The 15,747-nt window shown below is 40.0% G+C and overlaps 1 protein-coding gene across 1 annotated transcript in view; it reads left to right on the plus strand.

Moving 5' to 3' along the window:
- Window positions 1-461: 461 nt before the first annotated feature.
- The window catches only part of CREB5 (cAMP responsive element binding protein 5), a 212,907-nt gene continuing 197,621 nt past the window's right edge, over window positions 462-15,747 (plus strand). Inside the window, exons 1-3 of the mRNA XM_086468150.1 lie at window positions 462-527; window positions 3,700-3,793; window positions 12,794-12,915. Coding sequence (XP_086324276.1) covers window positions 474-527; window positions 3,700-3,793; window positions 12,794-12,915 — 270 coding nt within the window. The 5' untranslated portion in view covers window positions 462-473. The remainder of the gene's footprint in view (window positions 528-3,699; window positions 3,794-12,793; window positions 12,916-15,747) is intronic.

The following is a 15,747-nucleotide window of genomic DNA, read 5'->3' on the forward strand; positions in this document are numbered from 1 at the left end:
GAACAGTATGGATGAAGAACTTCAAAAAGTGGGTTCTTTCTCAGAAGTAACCTAGATATCTAGTTTTAATGTTGTTCAGCAGGAACTGAAGAAGGAAAGGTAAAAACCCTTAATTCGAGATATTTCTATGCAGACATGGTTTTATCTAATAACAACACTGAACATATGCTTTCTTCTGAGGCAGATTTCTTCTGTGAAAGCTTAATGTTTTTTTTTTTTCTTCCTTCAAAGTAAATATGCGCTCAGGAAGGAGTAATAAGAGCTTAGACTGTAGGGAGCCTGCTGAATGTTAGCAAATTTAGTACTCTGAGGATGAAAACTTTGTTCTGGTCTGTTTTGGGAGTTTGAAATAAAAGCACAAACTGTGACGGTTGTATGTTGCATGTATGTGTGAAGTTTAGAACTTATATATTCATAGGTTCCCTTTCTTTCCCCCTCCCCCTTTTAACATGTAGATTTATGAGGAATCAAAGATGAACTTGGAGCAGGAGAGGCCTTTTGTCTGCAGTGCCCCAGGCTGCTCACAGGTGAGTGGAGTCAGCGGTGATATTAATTGAGTCCTCAGCACTAGCTCTGGCTTGTATAATGCCTCCTGATATATTAACACATGTCTAATAATAATAATATGTGTGTTGGGGTTTTTTTTGTTTCTTTGTTTTTTTTTTTTCTAAGTCCTTCCCCCCCTCACTTCCCTCCTCGCCCCGCAAGATATTATTACAAAATATTTAAATCAGATACAACAGCAAGTCAAAAGTGAGTTGGTAAAAGTGCTTCTCAAGCTGCTTCTGTGCCTTCCCACATCCCCAAGACTAATGTTTCAAGCCAGGTATTGCAAATTCCTTTAGGGGCTAGCAAGAGAGGACACACCAGGCAGGACACATTTGTCGGTCTTCTGCTTAGATGTACAATGGAATCTATTATGTTTCCTATTTGATGTGGTAACCCTCCAGATTTTTTTTTTTTTTTTAATACTTAAATACAATGATATCTTATTAGCTTTTTAGCTTTTTTTTGTTTGTTTGTTTGTTTAAATCTTTGAGACATTTTCCTACTAAATATTGTCTACAGAAAATGCAGCCTGTGGATAAATTCTGCCCCAGGTTGTTCATTTGATATTCCTGTTGACTGGTGATCTGCCATGTCTCTGAGGGTATAATCTGACCTGTAACATTAGATGTTTAATGATCTTAAAAAACCTGAAGTGACAAGGATTTTGCCTGCTGAGATTTTGAATTGTGATTTATGTGTTTTTTCAAAGATTTTGCAGTGGTGAGGGAAGTTCTCCCCCACGCAGCGATGAGGGAAGTTGCATGTGTGGCACTTCTGACCCTAATTTGTTTTAGTGACAAGAGTTTGTGAGTAAAATCTTCAGGCAAGGGCATCTTTTGGGCTTTTGCCACAGGCTTCCTGTATGCATCTGTTTTAAGTGATTTAGCTAACCCATTTCCCAGAGACCTTCTCTCTTAATGAAGACAATCTTTCCCTGCTTTAACTATATATTGGGAGTTTTCAGCTGGCTATTATTTTTACAATACTTTAGACTCTTCTGGTGGAATGAAGGGTGACTATTACTGGAGCGTAGGTGTTGATTTTGCCAAGAGCTGAAATAAGGAAAGGGAGAAGCTTGAGGTCTGGCTAACAACTGGCCAAGCAGCTTCGCTGTTTCGTTAAGTGGGAGCCTTTCTACAGGTGTCAGAGTGCATATTTTGGATTGTCCCTCTGACTGGAGACTTGTTAATTCACATCTCCACATGCAGAGTTAAACTTTCACCATTCTGTCACAGAGGCAGAATAAAAGCATCTGAGTTTTATAGTCAAGTTTTTACTTTTTATATTGCATCTTAAAACTAACTTCCACTCAAATCAGCGGACTTGAGTGTTTTCATGTCAGCTATTAATTAATTTCCTCAGTGGAGGAGAAGCTGATCCCAACAAGCTTATTTAGGTGTTTAGAGAGCAGCTTTGGTTGTATGCTGCCACAATTTGGAAAGACAAGCAATGTAGCTGTGGCTTCATCTTAAAAAGCATTTAATTTCCCATTTCAATACATGATCTTCATTTATTGTAAAGGAGGACTCGACAGAAGTGCATAGCATAGTGCTGCTATCCAGCTAAGCTGTCTAGGGACTGGCTTCTCTAGCAGCCAGTGCAGATGTATGTTGAAGGCTGAGGGAGCTCACCTTCTGCACAAGGAAGAAAGTAGACTTACAAAAAAGACAAAGAGAAGTCTGGGCTGGAGGAATAGCTTCTCCTCAGTTGCCCCACGCCCTCTTTAAGCTGACTGATTTCACCCTGAAGACAGTTTGGTGTTCATGAAGGAAAATCTATTTCCATGAGTACAAAATGTGGGTTTTTTTTTTCCCCCTCACAATTTCATTGAGCAAGGTCTTTCACATATTCCCTTCATTCTTAACATAAATGTCTAGTGCTGCATTTCTTCCAGATGAGTAAGCAATGAACCAGGATTTCACAGTGAGGAAAAGGTCTTTGGTTTTTTTTTTTTCCAGAGAATTCATTCCGATTGTTTATGCTACTTTGTCTATGGGCTTAGAGAGATTCTCAGAAGTGTAACTACTGCAACTATTTACACTATAGCCACAAGCAAGCCAAGAATATACTGTGTTGAAAGCATTAAGTCACTGTAAGTCTGTTGTTGCCAGCTTTTTTACAGTCTCCTATGTACCTGCTGCTTTAAAAAGCTGCTTTTAAAATTTATTTTTTTTCTTCAAGCCCTAGTGATACAACTTTGGGCCTTTGCTAGTCCTGAAATCACCCTGTTAAAACTATTACAGTAGTTTGTAGCAAAGGTCTGTGTATGCACCTTCTGGTGAAGGAAACTTAACAGAACCCATCTGCTCTTAGAGCCCAAGTGTGCAAGTGCTTGAACATTTGTTCAAGCTTGTCTCTTCTTTGTCTTGTTCAAAAGAAGCTATTTGTTGTAGAAGTCTGTTATCAGACTGCAAAACAAACTCAGCACGCTGATTAGTTTCTCACAAAGCACATCTCTCCACCTTCTCTGCTTGACAAAGGAAAAGCCTTTAATTAGCTATCATGAAGGGTCATAAATAGTTGTTATATGCTGAGCACTGTTGCATTGCTGCTTTGAATCAAGTCAAAATGCCAGAGGTTTCCAAATTTAAAGATGTCTTTTGCCTGAATACTTTTGGGTAAGGAAAGGCTGGCTTATTTGATCGCTTTTATTGCTGTTCAGCAGATACAGATTGCAGAAAGACACAAAAGCAGAAAAATCCAGTAAAATGATTTAAGATATGCCACATTACTTTATGTTTGCCGTGGGCTAAGAGCATATACAACAGCAGTTACCGCAGATCCTCAGGCACGTGGTGACTTGTGAGGCTGGAGCGGGTGTCTGAGACCCTTAGAATCCAAAACTTGGTCTGCAACTTTTTTAAGCAAATGCATGACACCTTGCAGTTTGCAACCCCAGAGAGCACTGCAGCAAATACGTTTCTGAGTAGAGTGCAAGTATTTGTTACTCATACTTGCATTTTCAAATATTCTGTTTCCTGTGCCATTTGGACACGTTTCTAGCTGGATACATTTCTTTCTTTCTCTCATTTTTGAAATTCTGTCCAATGCCAAAAAGTTTATTAGAGAATTAAATTCTTCTTCTTTTTTTTTTTTTTTTTTTCTCTCTCTCTTCCCCTCTCTCTGTCTCTCTCTGTGTTTGCCTGACAGCGTTTTCCAACAGAGGATCATCTGATGATTCACAGGCACAAACATGAAATGACTTTGAAGTTTCCTTCAATAAAAACAGATAATATGTTATCAGGTAAGAAGACACGAATTCAAGAGTCAAGATAACTATTCAGATGATGTTGAAAGCATGACTCCTACTGGAAAGCTACTGGCAAAATACCTCCAAGATTGGTTTTAAAAGCCCCGGCTCCAATTAAATAACATGTAGAGATGGAATAAGCTAGAATGCATATCTTTGAACAAAAAGACAGTTGCCATTCTTATGCCTTCCCACAGGTTTGGCATGAGAAGGAGAGAAATTGTTGAACCTCCGCCATGCTGGCAGCTCTATTGCTGACTCGCGTGTCAACATGCCAGTGAAATATAGGCACTTAAGCGCATGTCACCTGGGAGCCCAGCAGTGAGCGTGTTAATGAAGTGCATTTGTACTGTTCCTGTAAGACTCACTATTTAAGTTTGACAGGCTCACTTCAGCGACTGTAACAGACCTCATCGTATGAGCCACCTTTATGGTGGCTGAAGACCTGCCCACTGTAAATAGCCGTAACCAGAAAGGTAAACCAGTGGGTAATATCCAGTACCCTTTCCCCCTAAAGGTAACCATCTCTCTCTGCGCTTCCCCTGTCACACACAGAGGTTATTTGGTATTTGTGCAATGACATCCTTTAGTTTCTTAGGTAGCTTTTTCACACTCTTGTCTGGGTGTATCGGTGTCTTGCTAGCATTCAGTGAGTGCTGAGTAAGGTCAAGCTAGCCTTAATCTTACTGCTTCTCTCCTCACCTATTCCCTTTCCTATTGTATATTCCTTGGGCTATAGTAATGAATTATTAAGAATAGGATCATGAGGATTTTTCAGGTTTCAGAGTAATTGTAGAAAAATCTGATGCAAATGTGCATGTGGATGTTAACCAGTGTTTGATATTTATCTTTTGAAATGGGCTTCTTCCAAGGTAAATTGTGCCATTTTAGGTGCAAATATATAATGATTAAAGGTTCTCCAGCAGACTAACTCTCATGGATAAACCATTTCCATTTTTATGAAAATCATAATTGGGTAGCAATTGCTTGCAAATATTTGATTTAGGCTTTTTGTTTGTTTGTTGGGAATTCAGGCACTAGTGAGAAATCAGACAGACCTTGTCCCAAATAGAATTTACTTTCCTCTTACACTTGAAAATGCCATAGTGAATTAAGTGTAGAAAGGAACAGTACAGAGCATGTTGAAGAGTAGGGCTTGTAAAGTACCTGCATGCCAGCTATGCCTGCAGAATCCTGTGTTTGCAAGCACCAGTGAGAAAATGCTGCTCTTGCACTTGGCCGTGTCCTCTGGCAGTGAAACTGCTTGAAGACATCTGTGCTGTGGGCACATTTACCCTGTGAAAATGCTGCCTTTTGTTACAACTTTCTGTTAGGCAAGGCTTTTGCTCAGGGGCAGTTTCTAAGGAGTATATTTGTCATCAGGAGTCCCCTGAGTAGAGTAGCTCTGTTTATGTTTGGTAACTTCAATGATTTAGCTGTTCTGCTCCATCCCGTGAGCTGCTTTTCCAAGCAAAAAGCTTTGACTGGCTCCCACCACTACCACCAGTAGTGGGGCCACTAGACCTGCAGTTATCCAACTAAGGATGGAGAAATCCAGAATTTCGTGTCCAGAAAGGCTCCAAGATTGCTTCTGAGGGATGTGTTCTTTGTGCTTTGTGTATGATGATCCTCTGTAGTAATGAAAGAGTAAAAAGCTGCACATGTTCGTAAAGGCTGTGGCAAATGTGTCTGACCATAATGGTTTGGCAACCCAGTGCTACTGTGTATTGATTTTTCTTTTTGTGTTTGTTTGGTGGATTTCTTTGGCATTTTGCAATCCTTAGTTTGGAAGCATCATAGATCATCTACTCTCTTCAGGGAGACATTGAAAAATAGTTGTTTCATTACCCACCGAAACCCTGGGGAAATCTAAATACCTTAAAGTTTAAGATGTTTTATTCTTAGATTTCATAATGAAAAATTAATGATATATGGGGGAAAGAGACAGACTTTTCTCTTAGACATTTGTCTTCATGTCTTCCTTCTTGTTTTTTGCATTTTTGCTTATTTGACTGTTTTTTTTTTTAAAATTGTTTCTGTCATCAGTAGATTCAAAGAATTGCAGCCGCAATTGCCCTGTAATAAGCCAGGTGCAGTGTTGGTGTGTGGTGGGTTTTTTTCTCTGTTTTTATTAAGCTGCCTAGAAGTCAGACTTTCTCCTTTTTTCCAGGATGTTGTATACCATCTTTTAGTGTGTTGTATTTGATCCATACGTTATTAGTAATTAGTCATGCAGAGTAACGGGATGTATGATTTCAGGTAGTCATTATAATTATCTATATATTATAATTATAATTTGTTTTCAGCGATAGCTAATCTCCACTCTGGGATCAGTATAATATCAGTAATATTTAACACACATTAAGCATGTCTTCTATAAACTATTATTGGAAGTAGGCACTAAAACTGAGAGTGTGTTGGTCTTGTACCAATACAACATCTTAGAATATGACTTGGAAGCAAAATATTACTTGGAAAGTAGGAACTTGTTTCTTATGCAAAATCTGTGCTGAGGTCTGAAATACCAATTTGTGAGAGATAAAGTTCTGTTATATGTTGTTATGTAAGTGGGGTCAGTGTTTAATAAACAAGGTTCTGTGACCTGATTGAAACTGTTGGTGGCTGGTTTATCAGGTATGTCTTGCCAAGAGCTTCCTTGTTATCAACTAGCTCCACCATATTTTCTTCCATTTTTTCAACCTGTCTGGAGAAGAACAGATTTTATTAAATCCAGTGGCTCTTGAATTCAGAAACTCCAGATATATACACACACTAAATAGCTTTCTGTTCTCTGACTGTGTAGAAGGGAAGTCTGCTAGAGGCATTTCATTAAAATGCAAGTGATTCTTTTGTTGGATAATTTGACATTACAATCTTTTTTCTGTCTTTTAAAATTAATGTTATTTGTTCCTTTTTGTGTACGTATTTTATTTTTGTTTATTAGAAAGTCTTTGTTATGAGTATGGGTAGAGAGTCATTGATGGTTCCCATTTCCATCTTTCCTAGCCAAAAAAGAGCTGTTTGAGATAACACAGAATACCTTGTGTAAGTTTTGCATGCTAGTCATCACTGCAGGAAACTTTGTAGTTAGGTTGAGTGAAATAGACGTCATCTCTTGCTGTTGTGCTAACTGAACGTTGCATTGCTTTGAAGCTCTGTAGTTTGTTGTGTGTCAAAGCTTTTTTGTTTTAACACCAAAATATTAATGTCTGTGAGACAGATTGTTCCCTCCAGGTAAGTGCTAAAAGCGGTGTGGAACCGAACTTTGGGAGTTGGTGACACTGAGATTCCTGTGGTATCAAATTTGGGAAAGGAAGGAGTAACACTGTACTGTCATTGGAGGGGGGTGAGTCCTTCCAAAAGTGCTGCTAGCAGATACAAGAGAGGCCACAATTATCTATATAAAAACCTTGTTTCCTCATCATTCTGTTCACTGAAATCCAGTCCTCTAGATTTTTGGAGGTAAAGCCCGCTGTGGAGATAGAAACAGTCTCTTCTAGATGAAAAAGGGTACATGCTAAAGGTAGGACAAGTGTATTACTTTTCCCAGGTAATGCCTGTGTCTGTGAGGTAACTTAGGCATCCTTGGTTTAATTTTTTTCTCCTTGTGGTTTACACAGGGAGGTTTATTTGGGCATGAATTTTGTGGAGTACAAAATGACTGGATATAAGGAAAAATGATTTTACTTGATTTCTTGGTCACTTCTGTGTCCCTTGCTTTACCAAATAATGAAATGAAAAGTCTTCTAAAATTCAACTGTACAGGTTCTGAGTGACCAGAAGAGATTATAGATGGGCTCTACCCAGTATGTGCACCCCCATAGAAAGTCCAACCAGGGCTTTAAATGGCCAGTCTTTAAGCAGTAAAGTTCTTGGGAGCCCTCATCTGTGAGCCCCCGGGTGAGCGCAGTTCCACCAGGTATGACTGGGTGCACCTCTCTTCCTCCTCTTCTCTTCTATCACCTGCTTGAGGTCTTGTGACCTTGAGCTGCTTGGTGTACTTGGGAAATAACCTGTGAAATCAATGAAGAAGCCTCCTTGAATTTCTCAGGACATTCCTCTTTTCTTGTGGCTGCTTGATGGGCAGCCCTTCAAATTTCGGTGCTAGCCCTATTACTCTGACTTTGTTATCATTGTGTGGAAGTATAACATGGGTAAGTATATAACTTCAACAGAGCCCACAGCTGAAAAAGCCAAATGCCTGTTATTACTGCACATCAGACTAAACATTTTTTTTTTTTTTTTTTTTAAGAGAGATGAGGAATCAAGTTACATGCTTTGGAGCTGTGCTGTTAGATATCTCTTACTGAATCTGATTTTTTTTTTCCCAGAATGAAAGCTTGTTTCACATAGCTTTGGTTCTTCAGTTTTTTCTTAACTGGTATCATGCTTTAAAGTTTTAATTTGTGCTTTGAGGAATGAAGCTCTAGGATCCCTGGCAGTTTCACAAAGTGCATTCAAATAAACTCTCTATATAGCAAGCTAATGTGACATTTTGTGGGCTGTTGTTTTGAAAGCAATGTATTGAGAGTGTCCTTTCTGAGACTATTATTTCAGTAATTACAAAAAAACCCCAACAAACAAAAGCCAAAATCAAACAAAATTTGCATAGCCAATAATTAATATATAATGGGGTCTCTTTACTGAAGACTTCAAATTTCCCATTGCCTTGTAGCACATATTTCTGAGTTAGTCTGGAGAATCAGGCATCACTTCAGATACCGAGGACTGGTTTTCAAAATGTTCAGTAACAAAAATATATTCAGTATATCAGGTTCTGGTCATAATCCGATTGCTGAGTGCTTCTGAAATCCTCTCCTGTAAGATACACTAGGTTGACTTGGGCTCTGCACAAGTGAGACCATTTGATCTTGCTCTGGGGCTTTTATGTTATCCACTTACGTTTTTGAGGTTTATTTAAATTGCTTCTTACAGCCTTTCTGGCCATGACTGTGTCATCAGAGAGGCTGGTTATTCACCTGAGTAACAGGCTGAACGAAATATTTATTGCCTAGTCTGAAGCTTGACTATGTTCAACCTGGTGGTGAAGGTGAGATAGAAATAACTTCCTAAGTAATTGTCAGATGACACAGGTTCACCCATGAAGTGACAGTTGGCTAGAGGTAGATGCCTCAAAGCATAGTAAACTAGTTCTGATACCAGCTGGGGATGGAAAGATTTTACATGCCGAACAATGGGACTGGGTTGGATGGCTGATCAGTATAATAGCCAGATACCTAGTTAACCCAGTCTGCCCAGTTCAAAATGCAGCTTGGGCCATTAAAGTCCTGGGTTGTGTGGCTAAGAGCATGCATGCTGACAGCTTCCTACAGTAACGCACGTCCTCGGCAGGAATGCTGAGAGCAGTAGTAGCTCTGTCTGAGTTTTGGTCCAGATGGGTCTGGCACATCCAGTTGCTGAAGTACAACAAATCAGAGCCCTGCTCTGAGTGAGCCTGCAATAGTTGTGGGCGCTGGTGATAGCAACAAAAGGTTTGTTTGTACCAACAGGGAACAGTGAGGTCAGGCACAAGCTGTTGGAACTATTAATGCATTTTTAAGTGCTGAGAATTGGGAATATTTTATTAATTCTGGGAGACCTGAATGTGTAACTTACGCTAGGGTCTCCTATTCCAAATTGAACCACAGGGCTTGCCTAATCTAGGTAAAAGAATTAATGTGGTGTTGAGAGTAATATCTTCTACTAGTTTGCCCACCTCGTGAGGGGGAACTGGTGTTTTGCAGAGACAAAATAGTTGGTTGCCTCAGAAGCAAAGAAAGCCCACTGGACTTGGTAGCTCTAAAGTGCTGAAACCAGTGAGTGCAGTGTGTGTGCAATGTAACTACTATACTGTATAAAGTCTCAACGTTTTAAAGTCTGGATCTTTATCAGTTCTGCTCTTATACAAACACAGAGGTTTCATGGAGTTTTGGTTTCTGTGGATGTTGAAGAATGAAGTATTATAAGGTAGAAAGGCAGGTCTTGTTTTACATCTGGCTGATCTGGCTTCCAGAAGGCCTGTGGATGGAGTTTAGGCTGGGTGGTTGGTGCTGTTTCCCCCCTGATTGGGAGGAGAGGGGGGCTGTCGTTTTAGCAAAATCTTGTGAATTCCTGCCAGTCTGATTTCTGGATCATGGAAACTACAGTAACCATATGGGGAGACTGAGGTAGTCATTTAAGATCACCGTGTCAATGCATAGGTGATGTAAATAGTGTAATTAATCTATCAGTTTTGATGCTTTTAGACAATAAAGTAATTAATTGGAAAGATCAACTGTCAGCAACACATTTAGTTATCTCAGGCTGCTTGACATGCAGACGGTACACTTTTGGCATGTGCAGAGAAAACCTGATGAGGCCTTTGTGCATTTAAAGTCACATTCTTGCTCTGGGTTGCTTGTTTTCACTGTTAAAATGGATTTACTTCACTGAGATAACTTTTTTTTTTTTTTGTCTGTCTAACATTCATGGAATAGATGCTGAACAGATTGGGGACATCAGCTGCACATGCCTAATCACCACCTTGTTACCTATTACATTGCCTCTGACCTGCTATAGCCTGTTGTAGTAATGCCTGTTTTCTGGATCAGCTGTGTACCTTGATGCAAAATAACAAGACCTTATCTGTGTTACTGTATTCTCTTTTGTCCTGCTCCCCAAATTCTGGGCTCAAGCAGCTCTGAAAAAAACCTTACAATTTTTGATTTTAGTGAAAGTGGTGCCATCAAGTTCTTTATGAAGCCTTAGTCTCTCAACTTGGTAATGAAATTGGTACCTTGCTTATTTGATATGGATATACCACTTCTGAAAATAAAACATTTCCTGTATTTGCCTCACATTCAAATACTAACATGCCCTTTATGTCCAGGAATGCTTGGCAACGATTATCTTTGTTTTTCTACAAAGCAATCCTGTTTCTCACAACAGTAGTATTTAATCCTTTTTGGAAATAAATTCTATTTCTCCTGCTTTTTAGTACACTTAATTTCCAGTACAAACTCCAGTGCAAGGGACAAAGAAAACCCTGGTGTAAATCTACTGAGTTCAGTGAGGTTACCCTAGAGATTAGTTTGGCACTACTTATTTAGAATGTGGACCTGTGAAGTGCTGAGTGTCCTCAACTCCCATCAATGTCACCACCTCATTGACTCAGCTCTTTGTGCTCTTCTTGCAAGATTCTTGGAAAGTCTTATGTTTCTGACTCTGGTAATACAGTAGTTAGCTGTGAAAACTAATAGATAAATATATGTGCATTCCCAAACACTTGAGTTTTGTTTCCTTTAAGCTCACAAGTAGGATGCTGCAGCCAAAAGAAATAAAGCAGAAAACATTAAGGACTTGCTTTTTATATAACATCAATATGTTCCATCAGAAATATAAATGCAAATGAGTGTGTTTGCCCTTGGATTACTTGAGAAGGACAAACCTGTAGGGCCACACCTGGTACAGGTGGAAATTTGCTTCAGCTGGCTTTATAATGGAGAAGGCTGATCCTCTCCCTTAGTTTCCAAGTGAAAACTGCCTTTCCTTTTGCATGCATTGCTTTTGTGCTGCCTTTTGTTTAGGGGTCGCTGTGTGTTTCTGTGCTGACCATGTAAAGTTCATTGTGTCTGGTAACTGTTCCCTGTAAGGGGGAAATACTAGAACTTGACCCAGCTTAGCTAAGTGCAAGAAACCAAATTTTTCTTCCAGAACGCACTGAAGTGGGAAGCTTTTTTCTGAGGTCAGAACTGGCCCTTTATGGGCAACTGGGATTAGTACGACAGAGTTTTCATTCTTTAAAGAATGAGTTGCAAACAATAGGGTAGTTGTCAATGAGTATGCAGAAGATTATTTTTGAAGAGAGTGAGTCCAGTCTTTCCATAAAATTAGGTATAAATCAGCTTGAGCTGGAATGGGGGCTTGAGAATAAGAAACTAACATGCAAGAGAGGATTTGTTTTTAAATGTGTGTAAAAGTGAAAAGACCATATGGACTCTTCCTGGCTTTTGCTAATATGGTTCTGTATTGTAATTTTGAGGGGGAGATGGGGAGGGTGAGGTGGAATAGTTATGAACTCACCTCAATGAATGGAGGTGCCTTAGATATGACCTTTGACGAGTCTTTGGTTCCCAAGTTTGGGCTTGATTTTCCACGTCCTGAAGAAAGAGAAGCCAAGGTTGTCACTGAAACTACAGTCCACAGGACAATTTAGCTCATCTGTCTTGTGGGTTTTGGAAAAGGTAGCTGAAAACCTTGTGGCTTCTTGAGTCCCTCCTGCCTGTGGCATTAAAGAGAATCCTATCCTTCCCTGAATTATTTCTGAGAGGACAAAAAATTCCTAGAGGTGAAGGCATACATGAAAAATCTTTTGATTCCATATCTCATGGTTTATATGTATTATCAATGCTTCTAGGTATAAAACACATAAGGATGCTTCTTTGTGGTGAAAGTTTAACAATTCATAGCTTTCTAAAAGTCATTTCACTCCTTCTTCAACAATTGTGTTAGAAGCAGAACTTCTTGCTGTGGCTACCTTCATGTGTTTTGCGAAGTATGTGTGTGTTTGAGGTGGTTTCCAAGCACTTGAATGCGTTAACTTGTGCATATCTGCAGCAGTTACCAGCGTGCTGTGGTGTAAATGTGCATTATGATATGCACTGTGCATTGTTTTGCACGCACCTATTATTGGAAGTTTATAGACAGTTATAACGACCATTTGCACACGTTAAGGATATGCACTTGTGTTATGTGCCCTGTGGAAACCTGGCCTGTTGTTTTTCTGGTTGAATGATGACTGCTGCCTGTTACTGGACACTGTTGGCAAGCATTGCCTGCCTGCAGTGCATGGTGCTGAAATTCAGTGCTGTGTGGTTTGTTTTTAATGATGGTGTGGTAGGGGTGGGAAGGCATGGAGAAGTTAGCTAGAACCTCTCTTTTCCTGGGAGACTATTTAACTGTCTCCTCCTCCTTTTAATCTTAAATACCAATGATCATTTCTTGTCATATTCTTAGATCAGACTCCTACACCAACACGCTTTCTGAAGAACTGTGAGGAAGTGGGCCTCTTCAACGACATTGATTGCTCCCTAGAGCACGAGTTTAGGAAGGCACAAGAAGAAGAGAACAACAAAAGGGTGAGTGTGAGCACCCTGAACCCTTCCTCCCCCTTGCATTCCTTCAAAACATTAAAGGACACTGTGTGAGAGCAGATAGTACCTGGTAGTAACCTTTTGGTTAGAAACTAGGTGGCACTATAAGTTGTGACATGCTTTTTAAAGTATTAAACAGTCGACAAAAAAACCAAGCAACCAAACCAACCAAGAAATAGCATTACATTTCGAAAAGCATGTAGCTGTGTTTACCAAGGTTTGATTCCAAGTCGCTGCCTTTAAGTAAATTATGATACAAATCACACACCTCTTGAGGGAGAGACTTGGGAAAAGTCTATTATCTTTGAAGTCTGAATTGCAAACTTGCTCAAATACATTACAGGGAAATGTGGATTATGAGGAGGCATTTACTTTACACGCGCACAAAAAAGAAGAAAAGTTTTGCTCTTTCTTCTGCAACATGATGGGCCCCTGGATTTATTTGTCATTGTTACCAGCTTTATTATGTTTCTGTATTTCTCATAAAGTATTCATGTTGAAGGGGGAAACTTTAGCTTGTAATACCTAGTAGATAACATATCCCATTTCCAATTAGTATTCTTTTAGTCTCAGTGTTTGTAAGTTTAGGTTGAATTATATAGGTCAGTTTGTATAGGGTTAGGTGTACTCCCATGCCCAAAGATTGTTAGAGTGTTTTGAGGGATCCTAAAATTTTTAAGGAATTGTAAAAGAGCCTAATGCACTACAGAGGCCAGCAAGAGGTAATGCATGAAATTTTAACTTTTCAAATAATAGTCTAAAGTTCTGGTTGCTTTTGAGAACTAAAACACATGAGTGATGTGGGGCTTCCTACACGAGCATATTGCTCCCTGCAGCCTTCCGACAACCTGCCCAGTGCCTCCCCTTCACAATGTTCCCTTTTGTGCCTCTGTTTTCCCCTTTCCCATTTCTGCAGCTCTTGGAAATTCTTAGGTAATGTGTCCCCTGCTGTAGGAGTTCCCCAGTTATTGAACACTGTGTTATTTGGCTTAGTTGTCACGGTACCCTCTGTTTCTCTAATTTGAACATTAACCGGTACCACAGACTAAAAGTAGGAAAAGGCAGCCACGAAGCAGCTATGGTGCTAAAGCCAGAGGGCACTTCTCCTTAGCTTGCCTCAGCGTTATTTTGCCTTTCAGAGTGTCTGTGCCTCCAATTGCAAGGGCTTCCTCCATGGGTACTGTTTCTTATAGCTGCTGTATTGTGTCATTTGCTTTGCCTGTTGGTGATTCCTGTCCAACTCAAAATTCGTATGCATGCTGCTGCGGTGTGTGAAATCTGGAGGTAGCAGTGTTTAGGGATCTTCAGGTCTGAACAGTAAAGGCCCAAGAGGCTTTTTGGAAAAAAGAGGTAAAGCTGATTGCTGAGGTGCAGGACAGGAGACGAGGCTTGCAGAAAGATTATGGAGAGGGAGTCTGGGATGGTTTGGTTTTGGCTTATAGGGAAGGGAGTCTAAGGATGGTTTATTTGTGGCTTATAAGGAAAGAGACTGGGACAGCTAGAAGAGAAGAGGAGAGAGGCTGCGGCATGTTATGCTGAGCAAGGAAAAAGTGTCCAAATGTGAGAGAGTCCAAGTTTTGGCCAAGGATTGGGAAAATAGCCCAGACTGACCCTCACAGCTCTGTGTGTGCAGGATGAATGCTAGGAAACAGCCATGTAATGAGCTAAATGTGTCTAATTTTAGCTTTAACTTGTTAATACTTTGTTTCTTTTGTGCTGCAGAGGGGACACTTGGCCACAAACAAGGAGAACATTTCTGTGCATTCCTACTTCTTTGTGAATTACAGGATTCCTAAACTGTTCTTTCTGTGTGGTGTTTATTTTGCATGAGTAGGAGATGAGGAGAAATCTACTGATGTGGACTTCCATGCAGTTAGCCACAGACTGCAACGCAGTTAGCCACAGATTGCAATGCTTGATGTTGCAGAGTCCACTTCAACTTACAAGGAGTAGTTGCACAATCTGATTAAAAGCTAGACAAGGGCATCAAGTTACCTGATAATTCCAGTTGTTTAATGGCCTCTCGAAGTTTTACTCTGCCCTCCTCCTACCAACTCGTGCAGCTGCCATTGGTGATCTCCAGGGAGCAGTGATGGGGGGGAGGAGGAGGAAATAATAATTAAAAAAAATTAAAAAAAAAAAGGAAAAAAACCCAAACCAAAACAAAAAAAAAAAAAGAAAGCAGAAGTCCCACTTGCTACCTAACCTGTAACATTTGCTCTGTGTTTCCAATTAGTCTGCTGTATGTTCATTCTTACATTACCGGCTGACTGTCAGATAGGAATCTGAAGCGGGCCCCGGTAGGGCTTTACACAAATGCGGGAGACAAAGGCACAACAGAAGGGGACTCCTCTGGCTGCAGCTATCGTGAACGAAATGTTTCTAACAGCCCGTCCCTGGAATATGAGTGCAATGTAGCGTTGTCCTAATGAACCTACCAAGACTTGGAGACTAAGACCAGCTACATGGAAATCTTACTCATGCCTCAGAAAAGTTTTCCAAAAATATTTTTGGTTGTGTTAATTTCTCTGGACTCTGAAAGAAATAATTTTGTTTATTTTAGTATATTGCTGTGGTTTAGCACACAGTTTGACACTGAAATCTTGTAAGAGAAAAACACTTGGGTTTTCTTTTTTGTTCCCCCCCCTCTGATAATCATCATTTGAAAATGCAAAGAATAAAGTCCAATTAGCTGCATTCTTTCTCCTCCTCCCTTCTGAGTGGGAGCCCATGGATAATCCATGAGAATTTGTTGTGATTAAGCTGGTTATGTGGACTGGTGACATTCCAAATTAGCTGTGAAGCGCTGAATACGCG

Source organism: Leptosomus discolor, chromosome 7, assembly GCF_034619465.1.
Source record: "Leptosomus discolor isolate bLepDis1 chromosome 7, bLepDis1.hap2, whole genome shotgun sequence".
Taxonomy (NCBI): domain Eukaryota; kingdom Metazoa; phylum Chordata; class Aves; order Leptosomiformes; family Leptosomidae; genus Leptosomus; species Leptosomus discolor.